Source organism: Salvia hispanica, chromosome 6 (genome assembly GCF_029641045.1).
Source record: "Salvia hispanica isolate PSC_SH4W2 chromosome 6, Shi_PSC_v1, whole genome shotgun sequence".
Lineage (NCBI taxonomy): Eukaryota > Viridiplantae > Streptophyta > Magnoliopsida > Lamiales > Lamiaceae > Salvia > Salvia hispanica.
Genome location: NC_142697.1, coordinates 15,602,472 through 15,622,044, shown reverse-complemented (window position 1 = coordinate 15,622,044; position 19,573 = coordinate 15,602,472). Strand labels below are relative to the sequence as shown.

General features: G+C 33.7%; 3 protein-coding genes across 3 annotated transcripts; 1 reads left to right on the top strand and 2 right to left on the bottom strand.

Moving 5' to 3' along the window:
• Positions 1 to 7,842: 7,842 nt before the first annotated feature.
• Positions 7,843 to 9,030, bottom strand: LOC148923278 (protein FAR1-RELATED SEQUENCE 5-like). Its single transcript, XM_089061450.1, has one exon. It carries the CDS (start codon positions 9,028 to 9,030, stop codon positions 7,843 to 7,845), a length of 1,188 nt encoding a protein of 395 aa, XP_088917576.1.
• A 34-nt stretch (positions 9,031 to 9,064) lies between these two features.
• On the bottom strand, positions 9,065 to 10,153 carry LOC148923277 (protein FAR-RED IMPAIRED RESPONSE 1-like). Its single transcript, XM_089061449.1, has one exon. It carries the CDS (start codon positions 10,151 to 10,153, stop codon positions 9,065 to 9,067), a length of 1,089 nt encoding a protein of 362 aa, XP_088917575.1.
• Positions 10,154 to 13,886: 3,733 nt separating this feature from the next.
• Positions 13,887 to 17,209, top strand: LOC125203153 (E3 ubiquitin-protein ligase At1g63170-like). Its single transcript, XM_048101452.2, has 5 exons — positions 13,887 to 14,550; positions 15,383 to 15,502; positions 15,591 to 15,723; positions 16,217 to 16,381; positions 16,672 to 17,209. Exons 1-5 carry the CDS (start codon positions 14,036 to 14,038, stop codon positions 16,846 to 16,848), a joined length of 1,110 nt encoding a protein of 369 aa, XP_047957409.1. The 5' UTR covers positions 13,887 to 14,035; the 3' UTR covers positions 16,849 to 17,209.
• Positions 17,210 to 19,573: the final 2,364 nt, after the last annotated feature.

Here is a 19,573-nt window from a genome sequence, read left to right as displayed (position 1 = left end):
TTTTGTGAGTTAGTGAAAAGAGTGTAAAGTAAGAGAGAAGATAAAGTAGAGAGAGTATTGTTACCATTTTTAGAAACGTTTAATTTTTAATGGGACTGACTAAAAAGAAAAACATTTCATTTCTAATGGGACAAATGAAGTATTTATTTTTATATATTTGAACCCTAAGAGCACTCCCAATGGAGTTCCCTAAAAACTCCCTTATTTCTCCCTAACTCCTGCCACATCAGCGCCACATCAGCACCAAAATTTATCCCCAGTTTTTAGCCAAGTGCTACATTGGTTTCTCCCTTATTTCTCCCTTATTTCTCCCTAACTCAACATTTCATTTTTACATCATTATTTTTTATATTATTTAATTTTCCCTACAAATGTATTTAATAAATAGACTAATAATGAACAATTCATCGTTGTATTAATCATTGGAAAATATAATACAACGAGAAAAAAAAAACTACAAATAAAAAACGCAAATAAACAAAGATTTAAAAAAAAAAAATCTAAGACGGAGGGGCCGGAGGGGCGTCGGGATCGAGCCCCAGCGTACTCTGCAGGTGTTGGATGCATTTCCAGAGGGCCGCCTTTTCTTCAGGGGTCCCGCCGCCGGTGAAGTACAGCGTGTACATCTGGGTCAGATTGGCGACATTGCTCGAATAAGTGGCTTTTTCTAAGTCGATGACGGATTCCGACGCGACTTCCGACGTTGCGCCCTTCCCCTTCCGCCTCCCCTTCGCCTTCTTCACTCCCTCCGGGCGCTCGTGCGGACCATCCCCACTCAAGTCGATGTGGGCCGCGCTCCCCTCGCTCTCCGAAACGCTAAGTCGCGAGCGCACCGATTTCCCGTGCAGCGCGTCGTGCATTCCCGTCCGGAATTTGGGGAGATCCTTCAGCTTATCGTAGATGTTCCAATACTTGAAGCCCTTCGTCGACAAGTACTGGCTACTATACATCCGGATGGCCTCATCTCGGACCATGTGCTCGTTCTGGCCACTCGTCATGTGAGTCATCAAGTTAGAATAAATACCGTTGAAGTGCCCGCAGTCCCTCATGAGGCGCTCCCAATGCCGACGGATCGCCTCGCTGCCATGGTCCTTCATTGAGGCAGTCTTGTGGCTCCTGTACTTCGCGGCAATCCGCTCCCAGAATATGATCTCAGTCTGGTAGTTGCTGCGCTCCGCGTCCTGTGACGTGTCCGCCCAGCAGTCGGCTATCAGCTCGGACTCTTGCAGAGTGTAAGTAGTCCTTACCCGCTTCGGCCTCTCATCGGAACCCGTATCAGTCGCAGCCGACGACGCCGGCGCCTTCCCCCTCCCGCTCCTAGAAGGCGGCTCGGTGGGCGTTTCTTCCACCTCGAAGTCCTCCGCGCTCAGTGTCGCGGCCTGAGATTCTTGGTCGCCTGGGGTTGATCCGGGGGTGTCGAACTGGGGCCGATACACATCGTCGGCTGGAAAGGGCATTCTGCCGGCAGAGTTGAAGTACGGAGAAAGTCTCCGCGCCGGAGGAGTCTGCAAAGGAGACGGACCCCCGTATGGAAGTTGGCCGGGAGGAGAACCCATCGCCAACAACGACTGCATCCACTGCTCGTTTGCTTCATCCGTGTTGGGAATTTGTGAACTCGACTCTTTCCCCTTACCCTTATCCTTACCCGATCGGGAACTTTTCTTCCAAAAGCTCATAATTTTGATGAAAATTGAAGATTGGGAGAAGAGATTGAAAATGGAGAGAATGAAGATTGTGGGTGATGAATGGAGGAAGTGGAGGAAATATTTATAGGGGTGGAATGTAAAATAGCCGTTGGGTTCAAAAAAAAAAAAAAAAAATTTTAATTATCGCCGATTATCGCCGAGCGTCGCCACAGTGGCCGGCGATCGCTCGGCGATAATCCGGCGTTAGAACGCCACTCGGCGAAGCAACGGCAACATTATCGCCGAATTATCGCCGACTTCGCCACAATGGCCGGCGATAATTCGGCGATAACCGGCGATTTATCGCCGAGAATTCGCCACCTCCATTGGGAATGCTCTAAAACACTTAATTTACATATTGAAATTTGTATTGCTTGGTGAAGTACTCCGTATATTGGGATTTGGGATATACTAAGAATTACTCCCTCCGTTCCATAGTAATAGAGTCATTTTGGCATTTTGGTACGTTCCATAGTAATAGAGTCATTTCCCTTTTTAGTAAAAGTCAGAACATTTTTCCACACCTATTTTACTCTCTCTTATTTTTTTCTCTTTTCATCTTTCTATCTTTTTCATTTTCCACTTTATTCTCCATTTACTTAACTCACCTAACACAATTTTTCTTAATCTCCTTTCCGAAAAGAAACGCCCCCGTTACTATGGAACGGAGGGAGTATATTGAACCATTTGTTAAAACTAAAACAATAAAAAGGAGACGTGGAAAGTTTAGTATTATAGCTAAAGGGTCTTCATGTTCTCATAGGTGAAAGCTACAGTTCGAGTTTAGTGATCAAATTCTCCCAAAACAATTTGGAATTTTCATAAAAAATCCAAGTCTCAAGGATAGACTTTTTTGCTGTTTCTTTATAAAAGGTCAAATTTGGACAGTTATATGCATCTTTTCTTCGTCTTAAAATGGGAGTCAGACCACTAGAATATTGTAACTACAATTTTTGTTTGGTTTATTTATTTATTTGTTTTTATATCTTATTTACAAATATTTCCAGCATAGGTAATACTGTTTTGATTTTGACTAAAGTTTTTAGAATCTACGATCAACTTATGACATGGAGATTTAGTAATTAATGTTTATACTCATAAGTAGATCTAGTATATATGTAGAACTAAAAATATAATCTTCATAGCGAACCACTGATATGGAAACTGCATAGCAATTAAAAAAAGGAAAATGTTTTAGAGACATAATGTCTCCAAGCCATAATGCCATATTGAGGCTAAAATAGTCATTTTATATTTTTATTTAAATTTATGTTTTATACATATACCATACTACCCTTATGCATATAAAATATTTATTTATATTTAAGAATTAATTATTTAGGGAAATTGTATGTATATTTATGGAAGGCTTGATTTAAGCAAATATTGTGATTGTGATTTCTCCCTCCTCCACATTCCATCGCCCATCTTTCTTTCTCATACTCTAACTTCATTATTTCTCTCTCATCTCTACCATTTCTCTTTACAAAATTGATGCTCTAGATCTCATTCTTTTCTTTTTTCCATCTCTATCATATTTTGCAGCTTTTGAATTCGGATTTCAATGGAGACATGGAGTAGAGGGGGTGAGGGGCTTAAGCCCCTCCCAAACTTTTTTTTAATAAGATTCTACTATAAAAATTTTCAACATTCTTATAAACTATCTTTAGCCCTTCCCAAGTTAATATCTTTGGGGTTTAATGAGAAGGAGATTTAATGGGAAGGAGGGGCTGAAAAATAAAATTACAGAGAAAACTTCTTTGAATAATGGCAGCGGCATAGAGTGAGACGAGGAAGAAGATAGAAATAAATAAAAGTGTTAAATTTAAATGAATATAATAATTATAATAATAGTTGAAAAAGTCAATTCCTATTCCCTAAAACGGTGGCACGATTTTGCTTTACACAATTATGAAAACATTGAAAACTGTAACTACATTTTAACGTTATTACTTATACTAACACTTCTAAAATTGCAAACGAGATTAAACTTGCTTTTTTACTAGTATATAACTTTTAATGGGTTAGGCCTTTTTTACTTTTCTTTTGTCATAGTTCACAACTTCAAATTCATTAGTATTTTTTAATTAATATAACCATATGTGTATAGTTTTGATTGGCACATATTTTACTTTGCCACCTATGTTTTAATTTTAGATCTAGGGAAAAAATGAGAAAAATCAAAAATTCATATATTTATATTCAAATTTTAAAGTTTTAGGGAAAAAATAAAAGTAAAACTTAAAGTTAATGTATTTACATGAAAATTATCCTTCACAACTATATTAGATAATTACGCATTTTTATGTATTAGATATTTATTATTTTAGCAAAACAAATACAATAATTTTATTATTCTTTTTGTTAATATATTATATTCATTCAAGAATAAATGTCCCATTGTTGACCGTCTCTGATTTTAGAGCAAAATTGGTAAAATAAGAGAGATAAGAAGAAAAATATGTTATTGGAAAATGAATCTCACCTCGTTCGAGAGAAAGAAATTTCCTAAAATGGAAAGTTTCTATTTTCATGGAACACCAAAAACAAAAGAATTTCTATTTTTTGAGGATGACGAGAGTATGAAACATTTTTAGTGAAGCTCCTGCCAAAATTTATTTCTGCGTCCGCCATTGGCTTAAGCCCCTCCCAAGAACTTTTTTTGTGTTTTTTTCCTACTTCAATTTTTTGAAAAAAATTCGCAAACACTCTTTAGCCCTTCCCAAGTTGATATTATTGAAGAGTAAATCATCAGAATTAGAATGGTAGAAGGGGCTGAACTTTGGAATAAAAAAATTGCAGAGGTGAAATTACAGAAAAAAAAAATAGCTGCTTGTTTGAAGGAAGGAGAAGACGCTCTTTTTAAATAAAATTAATAATATAATATTATTTTAATGTAAAAGTTTCCTCTGTGAATAGTGTTGAATATGTGGACTAGATGAGCTTTAAGTAACTACCGTGTCAATATATGCATTCAAATTCAAAGTACAATTAATTTAAGTAAATATATACTCAAATCTTCAAACAAAAATATTGACTTTAATTTTAATTTTTATTTATGAAGTGTACAGAAATTTCAAAATTTTAATTACTCCAATAATGCTAAATTTTGAATTATCTTTATTTTTTGTCTAGGAAGTGTACATAGACTTCAATCATGTAATATTAGTTTATTTAAATATAATTTAATATAATGAATTAACCTTTATTTAAATAATACTATACAATATTTTTAAAATTCTAAACTTATAGTTGATTTAATAGTCAATCCTAATTTTATATTTACAAAATATTATTGAATCTGGAATTTATATTTATAAAAGTAACAAATCAATTTAATTGCATGAGTTCTTAGAGCATCAAAATTAAGATTTGACTTTAACGATTTAGAACTTTAACGATTATTTAAGAATAAAATAATTGGATGCGAACAAATACTACTATTTAATTGGGTAATAACACTAAAAATAATTTAGAATGATAACAAGTACGATATTTTACAATTTAGAATTTTAAATATTATTTAATAAAAAAATAATTTGATGTGAATAACTATACTATTTTGTTTGACGATAACACTAAGAAATTAAGTATATAAATGCATGTATTCGTTTTTTTGACTTAGAAGATTAATCATTATTTAATACTAATAAAATAATTTGATGCGAATGACTATAACTATTCCGTTGGACAATAACACTAAGAAATTAAGTATGTATTTGCATGTAGTCATTTTTATGACTTAGAATTTTAATAAATTTTTAATACTAATAAAACAATTAGATGCGAATGACTATTAGTATTTGTTAGACAATAACACTAAGAAATTAAGTATGTATACACATGTAGTTGTTTTTATGACTTTGAATTTTAATAATTACTAATAAAATAATTTGATGCAAATGACTATTATCCTTTCATTAGATGATACAAGTAGAAATTAAGTACTCCATATAACATATGTATACTACTGGAGTACTATTTTACAATTTAGAATTTTAAATTAAACATTATTATAGAAAAAAAATTGATCTGAGTAACTATTACTATTTTGTTGAACGATAACACTAAGAAATTAAGTGTATATGTACATGCAATAATTTTTACTTATGATTTTGAATTTTAGTAATTACTAATAAAATAATTTGATGCAAATGACTATTATCCTTTCATTAGATGATACAAGTAGAAATTAAGTACTCCATATAACATATGTATACTACTGGAGTACTATTTTACAATTTAGAATTTTAAATTAAACATTATTATAGAAAAAAAATTGATCTGAGTAATTTTTGTGATTCATTTTTATGACTTATAATTTTAATAATTATTTAAAAATAATACTACAATAATTTGATGCTAATGCTATTACTATTTCGTTGGACGATAACACTTAGAAATTAAGTATATATATATACATATTATTGTTTTTATGACTTATGATTTTAATAATTTTTTAATACTACTAAGAAATAATTTATGATATGGAGTATCTTTCTAAATTATTGCAAAATTAGTGCATTTATTTGAAAAGTTCACATCTTTATAAATCTTACCATCCGAAAATTTTCATATCTTTATAAATCTTACCATCCGAAAAATGGTGAATAAAATCATAGACCTTTATCAATCTTTACGGTAATAGCGCGTAAATTTGAGTAAAGTTAAATTAATTTTCCTTATTTTAAAACTTTTAACTACTATATATATGACACTTTGACATTTCATTTTTCCACACAACAGCCAAACACATTATGTCTCCGAAGTCTCCAATGTCTAGCACCACCACTCCTACCCCACAGTCGAAAAACCAGCCACTGCGGCGAAGGCTATCCTTGGGGATGCATTCCCCTTCTAAACATAAATTAGAAAATCTGTACCTATGTGAGAGGGTCGAAACTAATGACCTAAAAAAAGAGGTACGAGAAATGTTCGTGAGAATGGCGGGACTTATGGAGCCTCGTGACATACAATCTATGTTGCTTGATAACCAGCCTCTCAAGAAACTATATGCCATGTTCTGTGACTCAAAGATAGGTGATGAAGGGCCACATGGAGATGGGGACCAAGTTCGAAAAGTGGAACTAATTACCATAGATTGAACTAGTGTTCATCTTAGATATGACGATTTTCTGCTTATCGTTTGTTTTATTTCTATGTTTTTGTTGGTTTAAGTTAATGTTTTGTTGTTGACCAAGATATAGTATTATTTTGGTCTTTATCTTTATTTGAATGAAATTTTTATAACAGCTTTTATTTATTCCTTTTGATTCGCTATTTCTGCGACTTCGCATAACCTCTCCTTAACCTTAACAAGTGACTAATAGTTTAATTTTTGACAAAAAACAGTAATATTATTCCGTTCTTAATCTTTACACAAAAGAGTATCGCCGCCCATATTGATTCAATATAAACGTCAGCGTTGTTAACGACAGCAATTTGTCGAACAATTGGTGGGCAGACTATTTGTCAAACAATTGGTGGGCAGACTACTTGTCAAACAAGTTGAGATTGATCACTCACAATAATCCTCCAAGAATAGATTGATCACTCACAATAATCCTCCAGGAATAGATTGATTCAATAATCCTCCAGGAATAGATTGATTGATCACTCACAATAATCCTCCAGGAATAGATTGATTCAATTAAGAAATAGATTGATACCATCATAATTAGATTGATATCATTCCATGTATTATTGATCAATACAAAACACTATCTACCCATACTCATACAAAACACATTAATTTGATAGCTTAAGAGTTTAGAAAATAAACTGTTAAATTAGTAACTAAAATATAAATACGATAATACACCACAATACCAAGATTCAATACATTAGCTGCAGTATTGGTATTCTTGAAACTTTTAAACATATATAGAAGAAATATTAATATAATTCTCTCACGAATTTTAAAAGGTAATACTATCATAATTGTATTCTTGGAAATGAGAAGAATTGAAGAAAACTCTAAACTTTTAAATGTATTAGTAATGCACAATTCAACACACACAAAACTAATAAAAATTAAAACGTGATCTCCCTTGCCAATGTAATTAAGTTTAACAGTAATTCCAATAAAACTCAAGATCCACAAACGTTTTATTACGAAAAGAGAGAAATTCCAATAAACATAAACCAGATCACATGATCAAGCAACTCCTTGACCACGATTCGTACCTCGTCCACGAGCACCTGTTCGTCCACCACCACGCCTATTACGAGTTGTGTTAATATCAAAATTTGATCGAAGCCTCGTGTCTGCTCTCGGCCGTCCGCGAGGAATACTCACCAGCGGATCTAGTATAGCAGGCGGATCAATAGAAATGCGTGCATTCTCACCATTGGGACTTGGATTCGAAATTAACCCACCACGAATATTCATTATATCCACCAATAACTTTTCGTGGGCTTCTTTCACCATCTTTATCGCACGTGGGTCAGTTATAGCTGCATCCGCACATTTTACAAAGCTTCTTTCCATATCTTGAAACGCTTTGAACTCTTCACTCATGTGAGGATAACCACCTGCAAAAACAATACTAGAGTGCGGTCTATACTCTCTTGCCCGCCATCTTTTCATGATATAACGATCGTGTACAAGATTGATATCTTTGTACACCAAGACTTTCAAGATATGAACACAAAATATGCCTTTAAATTCATACCTACGGCAGTTGCAGCTTATATATTCCTCAAAAGGACGATACTCGACGGTGTAAGTGTATTCCTTGTGAAAAACATTCTGCACTAATCGCATCTCCTTTATCTTGCAACGATGCACACCATCTTCACCAATTGCGACATCTTCCACATTACAACTGCTAATTTTCTTGATTTCCACTTGCAACAAGAGGCCGATGTTATAAGTGTATTCACCTAGCAATTGTTTTTCCCATTGAAAAGTTGTCACAGGTAGCAACATCACGCACTTTGACTTGTAATCAGCGTTCATCTCCTTCTGAAGTTTGTCTTGAATAGCGACCTCGTATTGTTCCACAAATAGTTTCAATGTGCTCCTTGAGTTCACAAAACCATCAAAGAATGCGTGCATAGATTCACTTCGTTGGGTCGATACCATACCAGCCCAAAAAGTATGATTCAAATAGATGGGTGCCCAATTCTCCTTTTCATCAAACAAATCTTTCAGCCACCTATTGTTATGAAGACTGTGTTTAGATAGAAAATCTGTCCACCTTGACTCGAATTCCGCAATACTGAGACTGTCATATATCGTTGAGTAGAAATCAGACGAACAGCTACGAAAGTCAGCAACACCTTTGAACTTTTGTGGAATTTTACAGGCAATATGCCATAGACAAAGTCTATGTATAGTCATTGGAAAAACTGCCTTCACGGCAATCTTTATACTCTCACATTGATCTGTCAGCATTGACACCTTTCATGGCCAGTAACCAGTTGCTAAAGAACCATTTAAATGATTCGGACTGCTCATGACTTAATAGACCACATCCCAATAATATTGATTGGTTATGTTGGTTAACTCCGACAACCGTCGCCAACGGCATCTTGTATTTGTTTACAAGGTAAGTTGTATCGAAACTCACAACATCGTGGAACTCTTCGTACGCAGCTATACTACGAGGATGTACCCACATCACATTACGTAGACGTCCTTCATCGTCAACATCCATAATGTGAAAAAAGTTTTTATCTTGCAATTGCATCCTCAAAAACAGCCTGTGTATAGCTTCAGCATCCCCCTCTCCAAGTCTCAACCTTCTCCTTTTATCTATGTAGTTCCTACAGTCTCGTTGATTAACACCTAAATTCTGAGGACCTCCGGCCATAACTTCTAGAGTCCTCACGTTTTTACAAGTCCTATAGCCTGCAATATCTCGATTTTCCAGTAGGCGTTTCATGTGCAAAGTTAACTCTCGATTACCCGCCATAAACATTGACAATTCCGGCTCAAGACTGTGATTGTGATTCAACTTAACATTCGACACAATCACTTTACCATTAGTCTTTACAATGCAACTAAGACGAGCTGGACATTGCGTTTGTCTGGTAAACTTCTTAATTGCATCCTTAGGCTTTCGCCCTTTGGAGCATGCAAGCATGTAATACTTAGACGACGAGTTACGTGTTGCAATAGAAAACCCTGCTAGCTTCGCATAATCTCGATAGGCTGTCTTAAGGCTCTCTTTTGAATCATATTCCATTCCCTTCATAGGAGCCATATTGGCTATACGATCTTCACCCGAAACATCATTATCATCGTCGCCGTCTACACCATTAGAATCTAGGATCTCATTAGCTGTTTCCTCTCTGTTGTTATTTTCATCCTCCTCTTCTTCTATCCAATCATCTCCTTCTTCATCATTGTTGTTATCTTCCTCTTCCACTGTCACATCATATACTTCTTCACCATTGTTGTTACTCTCTTCCGATAACTCATGATTGTCGCCAAAAACTTCCTCAAATATCTCGTTCATCATAGACGTATGTGTATTCATCATACACGAACACAGGATGGAAATGTAACTAAAAATAATTGCAGAAAAATGGGACTTAATTAGTTTTCAGCTAATTGCAGAAAAATGAGAATGTAACTAAAAATAATTGCATTCGCGAAATTCAAAAATTCAATGGAAGCAAGGACAATATGATAGTTGACTGAAAAGTATGGATCTAAAAATTCAACTCCCACAGCCAATTGTTTAAAGCATTACAGCTATCTTCCATTTGGAATTAATAGTGCCTAATTGTCTAATTCATTATTCAGTATTTGCATAGTTAAACGGCCTCAGTTTTAAATCCATCATCGTACCTAACACGGTCTAACATTGGATACTACTACGATCCCTTATTTAATCATATTTCATATTTGCTCTCATAAATTTTTGTTTGGAGTATTCAAATAAATTAACATACACTCGTTTGAGACCAATTCTTTATTCACAGTTTCTCCAGATATTTACATTTTTTTTATGCATGACCCACCATTTTTAAGTTTCCACACACCATACCTAATAAAAAAGTTTTCAGATATTTACAAATTTATTATGCACGACACTTTCAACACACTATACCTAACAAAATGGACATTTTCTCCACTTGCAATATAATTTGCTTAATATCTATGTAGTCCCAAAATGCAAAAATCTTGAGATGTGATAATCTAGTTATATGTGAAAAATGTACAACATCCCAAAAATCTCACAAAAACCCCATGTATATTTTAATGAACATGTATAGGAGGCCTAAAACACATATAAATAAGAGAAAAGAGTGGTACCTTTGATGTTTTTTATATCGTGGCAGCAATGATTTGGATGAACGAGGCTGAAGATGCCGCAACCTGTGACGCGGAGGGCCGGACGGTGGAGGCTGGTCGACGGAGGCGGCGGAGGCTGGTCGACGGAGGGAGGAATGAAGATATTCTGCCGTGGCAATATTATTTGTGATTGCATACATTTAAAGAAAAAGATTGTAATTTGATATGTGTTTGACTTTTATATTTAGATAAAAGATATTAATTTGATATGATTATCTTTCCTTTTATATTAATTGATATAATATTCATTTATTTAATTATTATTTAATTTAAAATAAGGGTATAATAGTCCATATAATAATTTAGATTATGGCAAAGTGACATAATACCCTTATGGCTTGGAGACATTATGTCTCTAAATCACTACCCAAAAAAGAATTGTGTGAATTTTGCTGCCAAATAATGAATACAAATTATATAATATGATGGATTTGTATTTTCAGGGTTCAATATCTTGTATAATTAATATTCTGCGGTTGTTACATAAAATATAACAGAAGAATATAGAAAATAAAACAGAGAAAGGATATAGAGTGGGCCGTGCAATAGAATGGACGATATCTTGCCAACCCATCACATAGAACCGAGCCCACAAATAGTCCGAAGTCCATTATGGGTTCCGCACATCTCCATGCAAAATCAAATTTGACAATAGTTACAAAATTTAATCTCTCATTAACCGACTTTTTGTCTAAAAAAAATAATAATTTAGACATTTACTCTGTCTGATAATAGCAGGATAAATAATAATAATAATAATAATAATAATATAAAATAATGACAATATTGACAATAGAGCCTATTTTACAAATTGAATTGAGAATATTTAGCTATTCAAAAGATAAAGTAGTTTATTATTTATACCATAATAGTAAATTTATGATTTAAAAAATATATATATTAAGGAATTATGTCTACTGAACATGTTCTACCATTAATAGAAAATTTAAAATTTATATTCACTTTGAATTGAGACCTAGGTTTCTTTCTTCAATTTCAATTAAAAAAGAAAAAGAAAAAGAAAAATGCTTAATGTGGTCTCTAACCTATATTATGGTTGGCCAGGCCCAGGTGGCCTAATGAGACGAAGGAGTCTTGTAAATCGATTTTTTAATTACTTTTTTACTCACAAATGAGGTTGTGTCACTCGTCACAATCTCATTAGTCAATAAATATTTTTACTATTAAAAAAATATACTATAAATTATTGTACTAAATTTTCGTCCCTTACAACCAAATCTGCTGCTCCATAATTCTACATATAAAAGAGATCTCTTTTCTTCTCCACGTATAATCCTTTTTTTTTTTATCTCTCTTTATTCATTATAAATGATGAGAATGATAGCACTTCATTTTTTTTTTGTTAATTTATTTCCAAAATTTCAATCCTTGTCGAGAATTCCTTGATTTTAAAATTTTTCTAAATTCAAACAAATATCATATCGTATTTCAAATTAACTCTCAAAACTCACTTTAAAATAGGCTACAAACCAATATAAATTCTTCACACTCCACAAGGTTCGAGTGAGCAAGAGAAATAGCATTGATATCACAATGTACATTTTAATATTAAAAGATACTACTATGTACTCCTATAATGTGATTGGATGGTCAATGATAAACCATAAAAGAAAGAGTGAACTATATAAATGGTACTTTATCTTTCACTTTCACACATAAAATGATATCTGATCTTTATTTTATGGAGTATCATTTTTTTACTTATAAATCACATTTTTGGTATCTGATGCAATTTTCACCCCAAAATACCTTCTAAAAAAATCATTTTTCCATTTGTGTCATAAAGGGTATTTTGGAAATTGACAAAACTAGTACCAAAAATAATATTATAATATCTTCTCTCATTCTCCTCACTCTTTATACTATTATTATTAATCAATACTAATATATTTATTTTGATGTTATAAATTAAAAATTAATTTATTTTTATATATCATTTAAATATACTTAAATTATAATTATAGTTATAATCATATTTAATTATTATAATAATAATATTGTTATAATAGTAAAAACTAGTAGTAATTAATAACTAATAATTATTATTTTATATTATGTTAATAACTAATCAATATAGTCTTAATCATAAATTAAAATTGTGAATTGTATTCATAATGATAAATAGTTGAATATTTTTAGTCAGGTGTTTCAACCCTAAAATGAGTATAAATAATTTAAATAAAAATATTTAATTACTTTAAATAATTAATTTAATTATGTATTTTGTTATTGATTTATATTATGAATGCAATTAGATGTATGTATAAAACACTAAAAAGAAAGAAGAAAAAGAAGAAAAAAGAAAAGAGATGAAACATAAATTAAGGAGAAAAAAGAAAGGAAGGTAAAATACTAAAAAGGAAGAAGAATAAACTAAAGAAGAAAAAAATAAATAAGAAAGGAAGAATTTTTTTTTACATATTTGGTTCTATTTAATTGAAATTTTTAGTATGTTAATATTTGAATTTAGTATGTTATTTGACTTGGATTACGAGTTACGAATTACAATGACTTCCTAGGAAATTAGCATTATAAATTACTCTTTCTGTCTCATAAGAGTATACATTCTTTCTTTTTTAATCCATCTCATAAAAATATGCAGTTTTTAGTTCTGGAAACTATTTTCTCTCTTATGATGTGAAACACATTTTTCACTAAAAATATTTCAATTTTTTATTTTTTTTATTTATCTTTTACTCTATTAATTTCTATAGGAGGGATGAAGTAACAAGTTCCAAGTATTAGCAAGTAGCAAGGTATTTGGATTTCTTTTTGCTCAAGAAACCAACGTGGAGTATAACAAAAATCCATTTTGAAGGAGTCGAATTTATTACAAACCTTATCGCGAAAAGAAGAAATTATTAGCAACCTAATCCATCGTCAAAATTGGACCGTGCGATGAACCCCCAATTGGAAAGGGAGAGATCAGAACTTTGGAACAAAAAACAAATGGATTAATGAATCATCACTGACACCCAACCCAGAGAAACCAGAGACTCGAAATTCTCCTCCGTCCGCGACGATGTCGTCAAACAACGACAGCCCGTCTTCCCCCTCAGCCGACACTACACCGTTGCTGAGCGACCAGAGCCCCAGCAATCTCTCCCGCTTCCTCGGCCGCACGCCCAGCATCCGCGGCGCCGCCCGCTTCCTCCGCCGCGGCCGCTCCATGCGCGAGCCCTCCGTCCGCGTCCGCGAAGCTGCGGCCGAGCAAATCGAGGAGCGCCAGAGCGATTGGGCCTACTCCAAGCCCATAGTCGTATTGGACCTCGTCTGGAACCTCGCCTTCGTCGTCGTCTCCATTTCCGTTCTCATCATGAGCCGCGATGAAACCCCCTCGATGCCGCTGCGCCTTTGGATTGTCGGCTACGCGCTGCAGTGCGTCCTTCACATGATCTGCGTCTGCGCCGAGTACAGGAAGAGGTATTCCCACCGCAATTCTCAGAATTACTCGAATTCCAGCTCCGGAACCGGAAGTGATGACGTGGAATCCGGCGGTTATGCTTCCGAGCGCCAGCAGAGTGATGATGAAACTAGGTAAACTTCATGTTTTCCGATTTCAATTTTCAGTTGACTTTTTCTGCCCCTACTTTGGTTTTTCTCTGTTGCTAACATAAATGCTAATCTTGCAGCTGATAGGTTATAATCAGATTTAAACAATGTTGCTTTAATGCTTGATTTAATTGCTGTTATCATTAAAGTGAAACTGATCAACTGATTCTTATTGCATTTATTTGTCTAAGAAAAATGGAAACAAGCTATTTTCTCGTCTTTCAAAGCTGGCTATACAGAGGATGATTGTGTATAGGAATTGAAAGCTGCTATATTACTGTTTTCCCTACTTAAACCCTGGTGATTTTAAACTCACTGGAAATTCATGGGGCTGGCATTTGAGTTCTTTATGTTACATGATATTTTTGTCTGGTAGAACTGTTTTTGCATTTGCTTCGAAAGGGTGATAATCTAATCTTTGTTTTTTTTTCAAGAAAAAAAATCTGATCTTTGTTTTTTTTTTTTTTTTTTTTAATTTCAATTCCGAACTTGTTTTAAGGTGCTCTACTGATAGTCACTGTTAATACTTATCTTTTTTGAATGTTCTTCTGAATATAGATTCTTTGAGTTGTTGATGATGGACTTGCATAATTGACACAACGTAATGTTTTTTGTTATCTATATTACCAACTTACAATCACATTTTATCTCATTTCTTATGTTATACGTTTTTTTCATCGTAGTATAATTTTGGTTCTCCTTGCTTTGACTCCTAAGCATGTCACCTGTGCGCATAGAGGAGAAAATGGAATCTGTAGGTCATGTTTAGAGATAAGAAATTGATAATGGGGATAATATATTGCTTTCTTTTTGGCAGTGTTGCTAAACACCTGGAGTCTGCAAATACAATGTTCTCGTTCATTTGGTGGATAATTGGGTTCTATTGGGTATCTTCTGGTGGCCCGGATTTGACTGCTGAATCGCCACAGCTTTACTGGTGTGGACAAGTTATTTTTGTTGATTCTGCTAGGATCATGGCATGCTTTTTAGTTCTTTTTATGTATTATCAATGATGTATTTTGCAGGCTTTCCATTGCATTCTTGGCATTCGATGTTTTCTTCGTTGTGGTTTGTGTTGCTGTGGCATGTATAATTGGAATTGCTGTTTGCTGCTGTCTACCATGTATCATTGCAATCTTATATGCAGTTGCAGATCAGGTAAATTTAACATAGAATCTAGGGCTCACGCTTGCCTATGGTGATTGCTAGTTGTTTGTTTCAATGATGACTTTAATACAAAAATAAAGCAAAAAAGCTGTGAAAGCAAAGGGAAAGAACAATAGATTAAGTGTGCCTTTGGTAATTCACTGGTGATTGCCCCTCGGTTCTTAGTTTTTACTCCCTCTACTGAAAATCTCATTATTCACTTTGTTTCATTATTACTCCTATTAAGTAAAGATGCTGTATATGTATTATGTAATAATTTAAACCGTGAAAATTTTGTAGAGTTACTGTGTGTGTCACACAATTGGATGCCCCTAATCTTCTAATGTTTGTATGTGTACTTCTGCCTTCTTGGTAATAACTAATAAGTCATCGTCTTCGAAACCAAAATTTCTTATCTGACATTTCTTATCTAACTAATGTTTGCCCTTATCTGACATTTCTTATCATTGCCACTCTTTATTCATTTCTTCAACGCTATGTACAGGAAGGAGCTACTAAGGAAGATATTGAGAGACTACCAAAATTCAGATTTCGGAAAATTGGTGACTTTGAGAAGCAAAATGGTGACACTCAAGAATCATTTGGAGGAATAATAACTGAATGCGATACTGATTCTCCCACAGAGCATGTTCTACCACTTGACGATGCTGTATGTCTTTCTAGACTACTGATACATATACAAGTTCTGTAGATGTGCATTATCTAGACCATTAAGTTGCATCTGATAGACACCATAAGACAGGGTCAGGCACTGATACTTGGATAATGTTTCTTTATCTTTTAAGCTTTGATTTTATTCTAGATGTTAAGGGGGTGCATTGGTTTTCGTAAGCTATTTATCTTCGGTTCGCTAGTGTCTGGTGGGCATATCCTTGACCATGCATGATAAACCTCAGAACCTAGTTTGTTGATTACATTTAAATGTTCATCTGATTATAGGAATGTTGTATTTGCCTTTGTGCCTACGATGATGGAGCTGAGCTGCGCGAACTCCCCTGTCGGCATCATTTTCACTCAGCCTGCATAGACAAGTGGCTGCACATAAATGCAATTTGTCCACTCTGCAAATTCAACATACTGAAAACTGACAGTCACATTGACAGCGAAGAAGCATAATCGAGAAATGTATAAACAATCAACCAGGAGACTTGTTTAACTTTGATGTTGGATGACCAAAGCTTTCCTGCTTCAGGTAACGCCTTGAGAGCTGCTTGTGCTTGTTGTGTAACTTTGATGGCCTTTTGGTGCTTTCTTTACTCTGATTGTATATTTTCTCTTATAAATAGTTTTTGTGGAACTTCTTGTTTCTGCAAGACTAGAAAAAGGGAGTTGTAACTCGAAACTAAACTGCTTCATGTAACATTCCAACATATTTAGAATTAAGCTGTATGTAGTAAGTACTCATTTGCAGAAAAAGCTAAAATCATATATTGGCACCTCGGTCAAATCTGCAGGTTATATAATTCGTTTTTTCTCAGATTGATCCAGTTTGTGTTATTCAATATGTTAAATGCTTTATGTCATTGTCGCATTATTGAGGTCCACAAAGGAGTTCCGGTAATATATGGGACTGTATATTCTAATGCTTTATGACTAATTATATTCCATCATTTGAATAAGTAGTACTCTCCCAAGAAAGTTATTTTGAAAAAATCGTAAAAAATAGTTAAATTGGGGAGTATATAAATGTAGATAATACTCTTCTCTACATTATTCTTGCTTTTACTTTACTATATATCTACTTTAACTATTTATTACTTCCTCCGTCCCACAGTAAGGGTCCTGTTTTGTCATTTTCGGTCCGTCCCACAATAAAAATCCTATTTCGTTTTTACAATAAATAGTAAATAGGTCTCACATTCCGCCAACTTATTTCATTCATATTTTGTTATAAAACTAATACTCCCTTCGTCTCACATTACTTGAGTCACTTCTTTTTTGCACTCGTTTTGAAAAAATAATAATAAATAGTTAAAGTAGAGAGAAAATAAAGTAAGAAAGATAATAATATAGTTAAGATTCTTCCCTACATGGAAGTGATCAATTGCTAACTAATTAGCAATCTCAAACTAAGACTAAATCTTACCCACTAGATTAGAAGATCTAGTGGTTGAAATTAGGGCTGACAATATTTGGCACGACACGAACCCGCACGAAATTAATGTGTATGTGTCAAAGCTTATTGGGTTCGTGTCCTTATCGTGTTGACACGATAACGACACGAAAATTTCGTGTTGTGTTCGTGTCGGGTACGTATTACACGTTAATCGTGTCGTGTTCGTGTTACACGTTAAGAAATAATATTAATATATTATAATAATATTATTTTTTATTTATTTTAAAATTTTAATTATGTTTAGTCTAATCGAGCAACTTGATATTAGCGTGAAAAATATATTTTTCATTTTTTTTAGTGTCGTTATCGTGTCGTGTCATATATGTATTGTTATCGTGTCGTGTTGATCCGAAGTGGTTCGTGTCGTTAATGGGTTCGTGTCTGAGGGTAGCGGGTCGTGTTCGTGTTTGGAGTTTTCTTAATGGGTCGTGTTCGTGTCGACACGATAAAGACACAACATGCACGATTTGCCACCCCTAGTTGAAATAATGCCACATGGATTATATTTTTAATTAAGAAAATTAATAAATAAAATTAGAGGGTATTAATGTCAATTTCCTCTCATTAAAATCATCTTAAAACTTTAAATTTACGTAACTCTCTCGATTTAAATTATTTTTTCGCAAAAAATATATCAAATTAAAGATAATTTTATAAGGATTCCAACGAGATCTCAATTGCATATGTTCCGACGACGTTCGGATGATGAAATTTGATATTTTTATTTTAGTTTTCGTAAATATTGATAACCAGATTTTTATCAACAAATATATCAAAAATATCAATAAAACCATGTAAAAATGTAACACCCGTTACCCGGTAGGTAAACCCGCCGAATAAGTGATGTCACGTTTCAGTATCGACAACTCGTGCTGAATTTTTTTTTCCTTTTTCTTTTTCTTTAGATTAAACCACAATTACAAACTATTTTATCTAAAAACTTCGTAGCGGAAGATCAAAAATTAAACTATTATACACCATGCCAGGACTCTTAACCATGTTGACCACCAGTGACTTGCCAAGGATGCAAAGCTGCGCAACCACGCTGACATACTATCAACTCTAACCTGCACCTGGGGAAAGGAGAGAGGGGTGAGCTTTCCCCAGCTCAGTAGACATATCCAAATTATGAAAATTAATTCTCTAATCTAAACTATATTGAGACTTCTACAATGTTTATCTTTTACTTATAATCGTTTATTCGTAGCACTTCCCACTTTCATAAATTTTGGGTATTAATCTTTTACGCACTTCACAACATCTTTACTTCCCTTTTTAACCTCCATTGTATGGTCAGATATTTCATTTCATTACCTTCCCTCATTTTACTTTATGTCATTATCCCTTTTTCCTTTATCTATTTGTTTCATCATACGTTTCATCTTTTATCATTTCATATTATGTCTTTACAGTATCCTACCTTTATTTCATTTTACTCATCAAAATAAATTAAATTCCTGTATCACCTTCCACATATTGTCATTTCTTAAGGCATCATATATCATCATTCTTTTCTTGTATTACCACTTATCATTTCATCATGTCTTCCAAATAATATCTCATATCATTACTGCCACATCGCACCATAATTCTTTATATGCTTCCTTACCAAATACATATTTCCATGTAATCTTTAACTTTATTCAATTTGCTAATTATTATTTATCCATACTTATTCTTATTTTATAAGCATATAACTTCCCATAATCTGTCTTACGTCCTATT

What these genes read in the sequence shown, in the direction of transcription:
- LOC148923277 (XM_089061449.1), bottom strand. Translation starts at nt 10,153, where the DNA reads ATGATGAACGAGATATTTGAGGAAGTTTTTGGCGACAATCATGAGTTA.
- LOC148923278 (XM_089061450.1), bottom strand. Translation starts at nt 9,030, where the DNA reads ATGACTATACATAGACTTTGTCTATGGCATATTGCCTGTAAAATTCCA.
- LOC125203153 (XM_048101452.2), top strand. Translation starts at nt 14,036, where the DNA reads ATGTCGTCAAACAACGACAGCCCGTCTTCCCCCTCAGCCGACACTACA. An exon ending in CAGAGTGATGATGAAACTAG is followed by an intron (nt 14,551 to 15,382) that starts GTAAACTTCATG and finishes TCTTTTTGGCAG; the next exon opens with TGTTGCTAAACACCTGGAGT. An exon ending in TTCTACCACTTGACGATGCT is followed by an intron (nt 16,382 to 16,671) that starts GTATGTCTTTCT and finishes ATCTGATTATAG; the next exon opens with GAATGTTGTATTTGCCTTTG.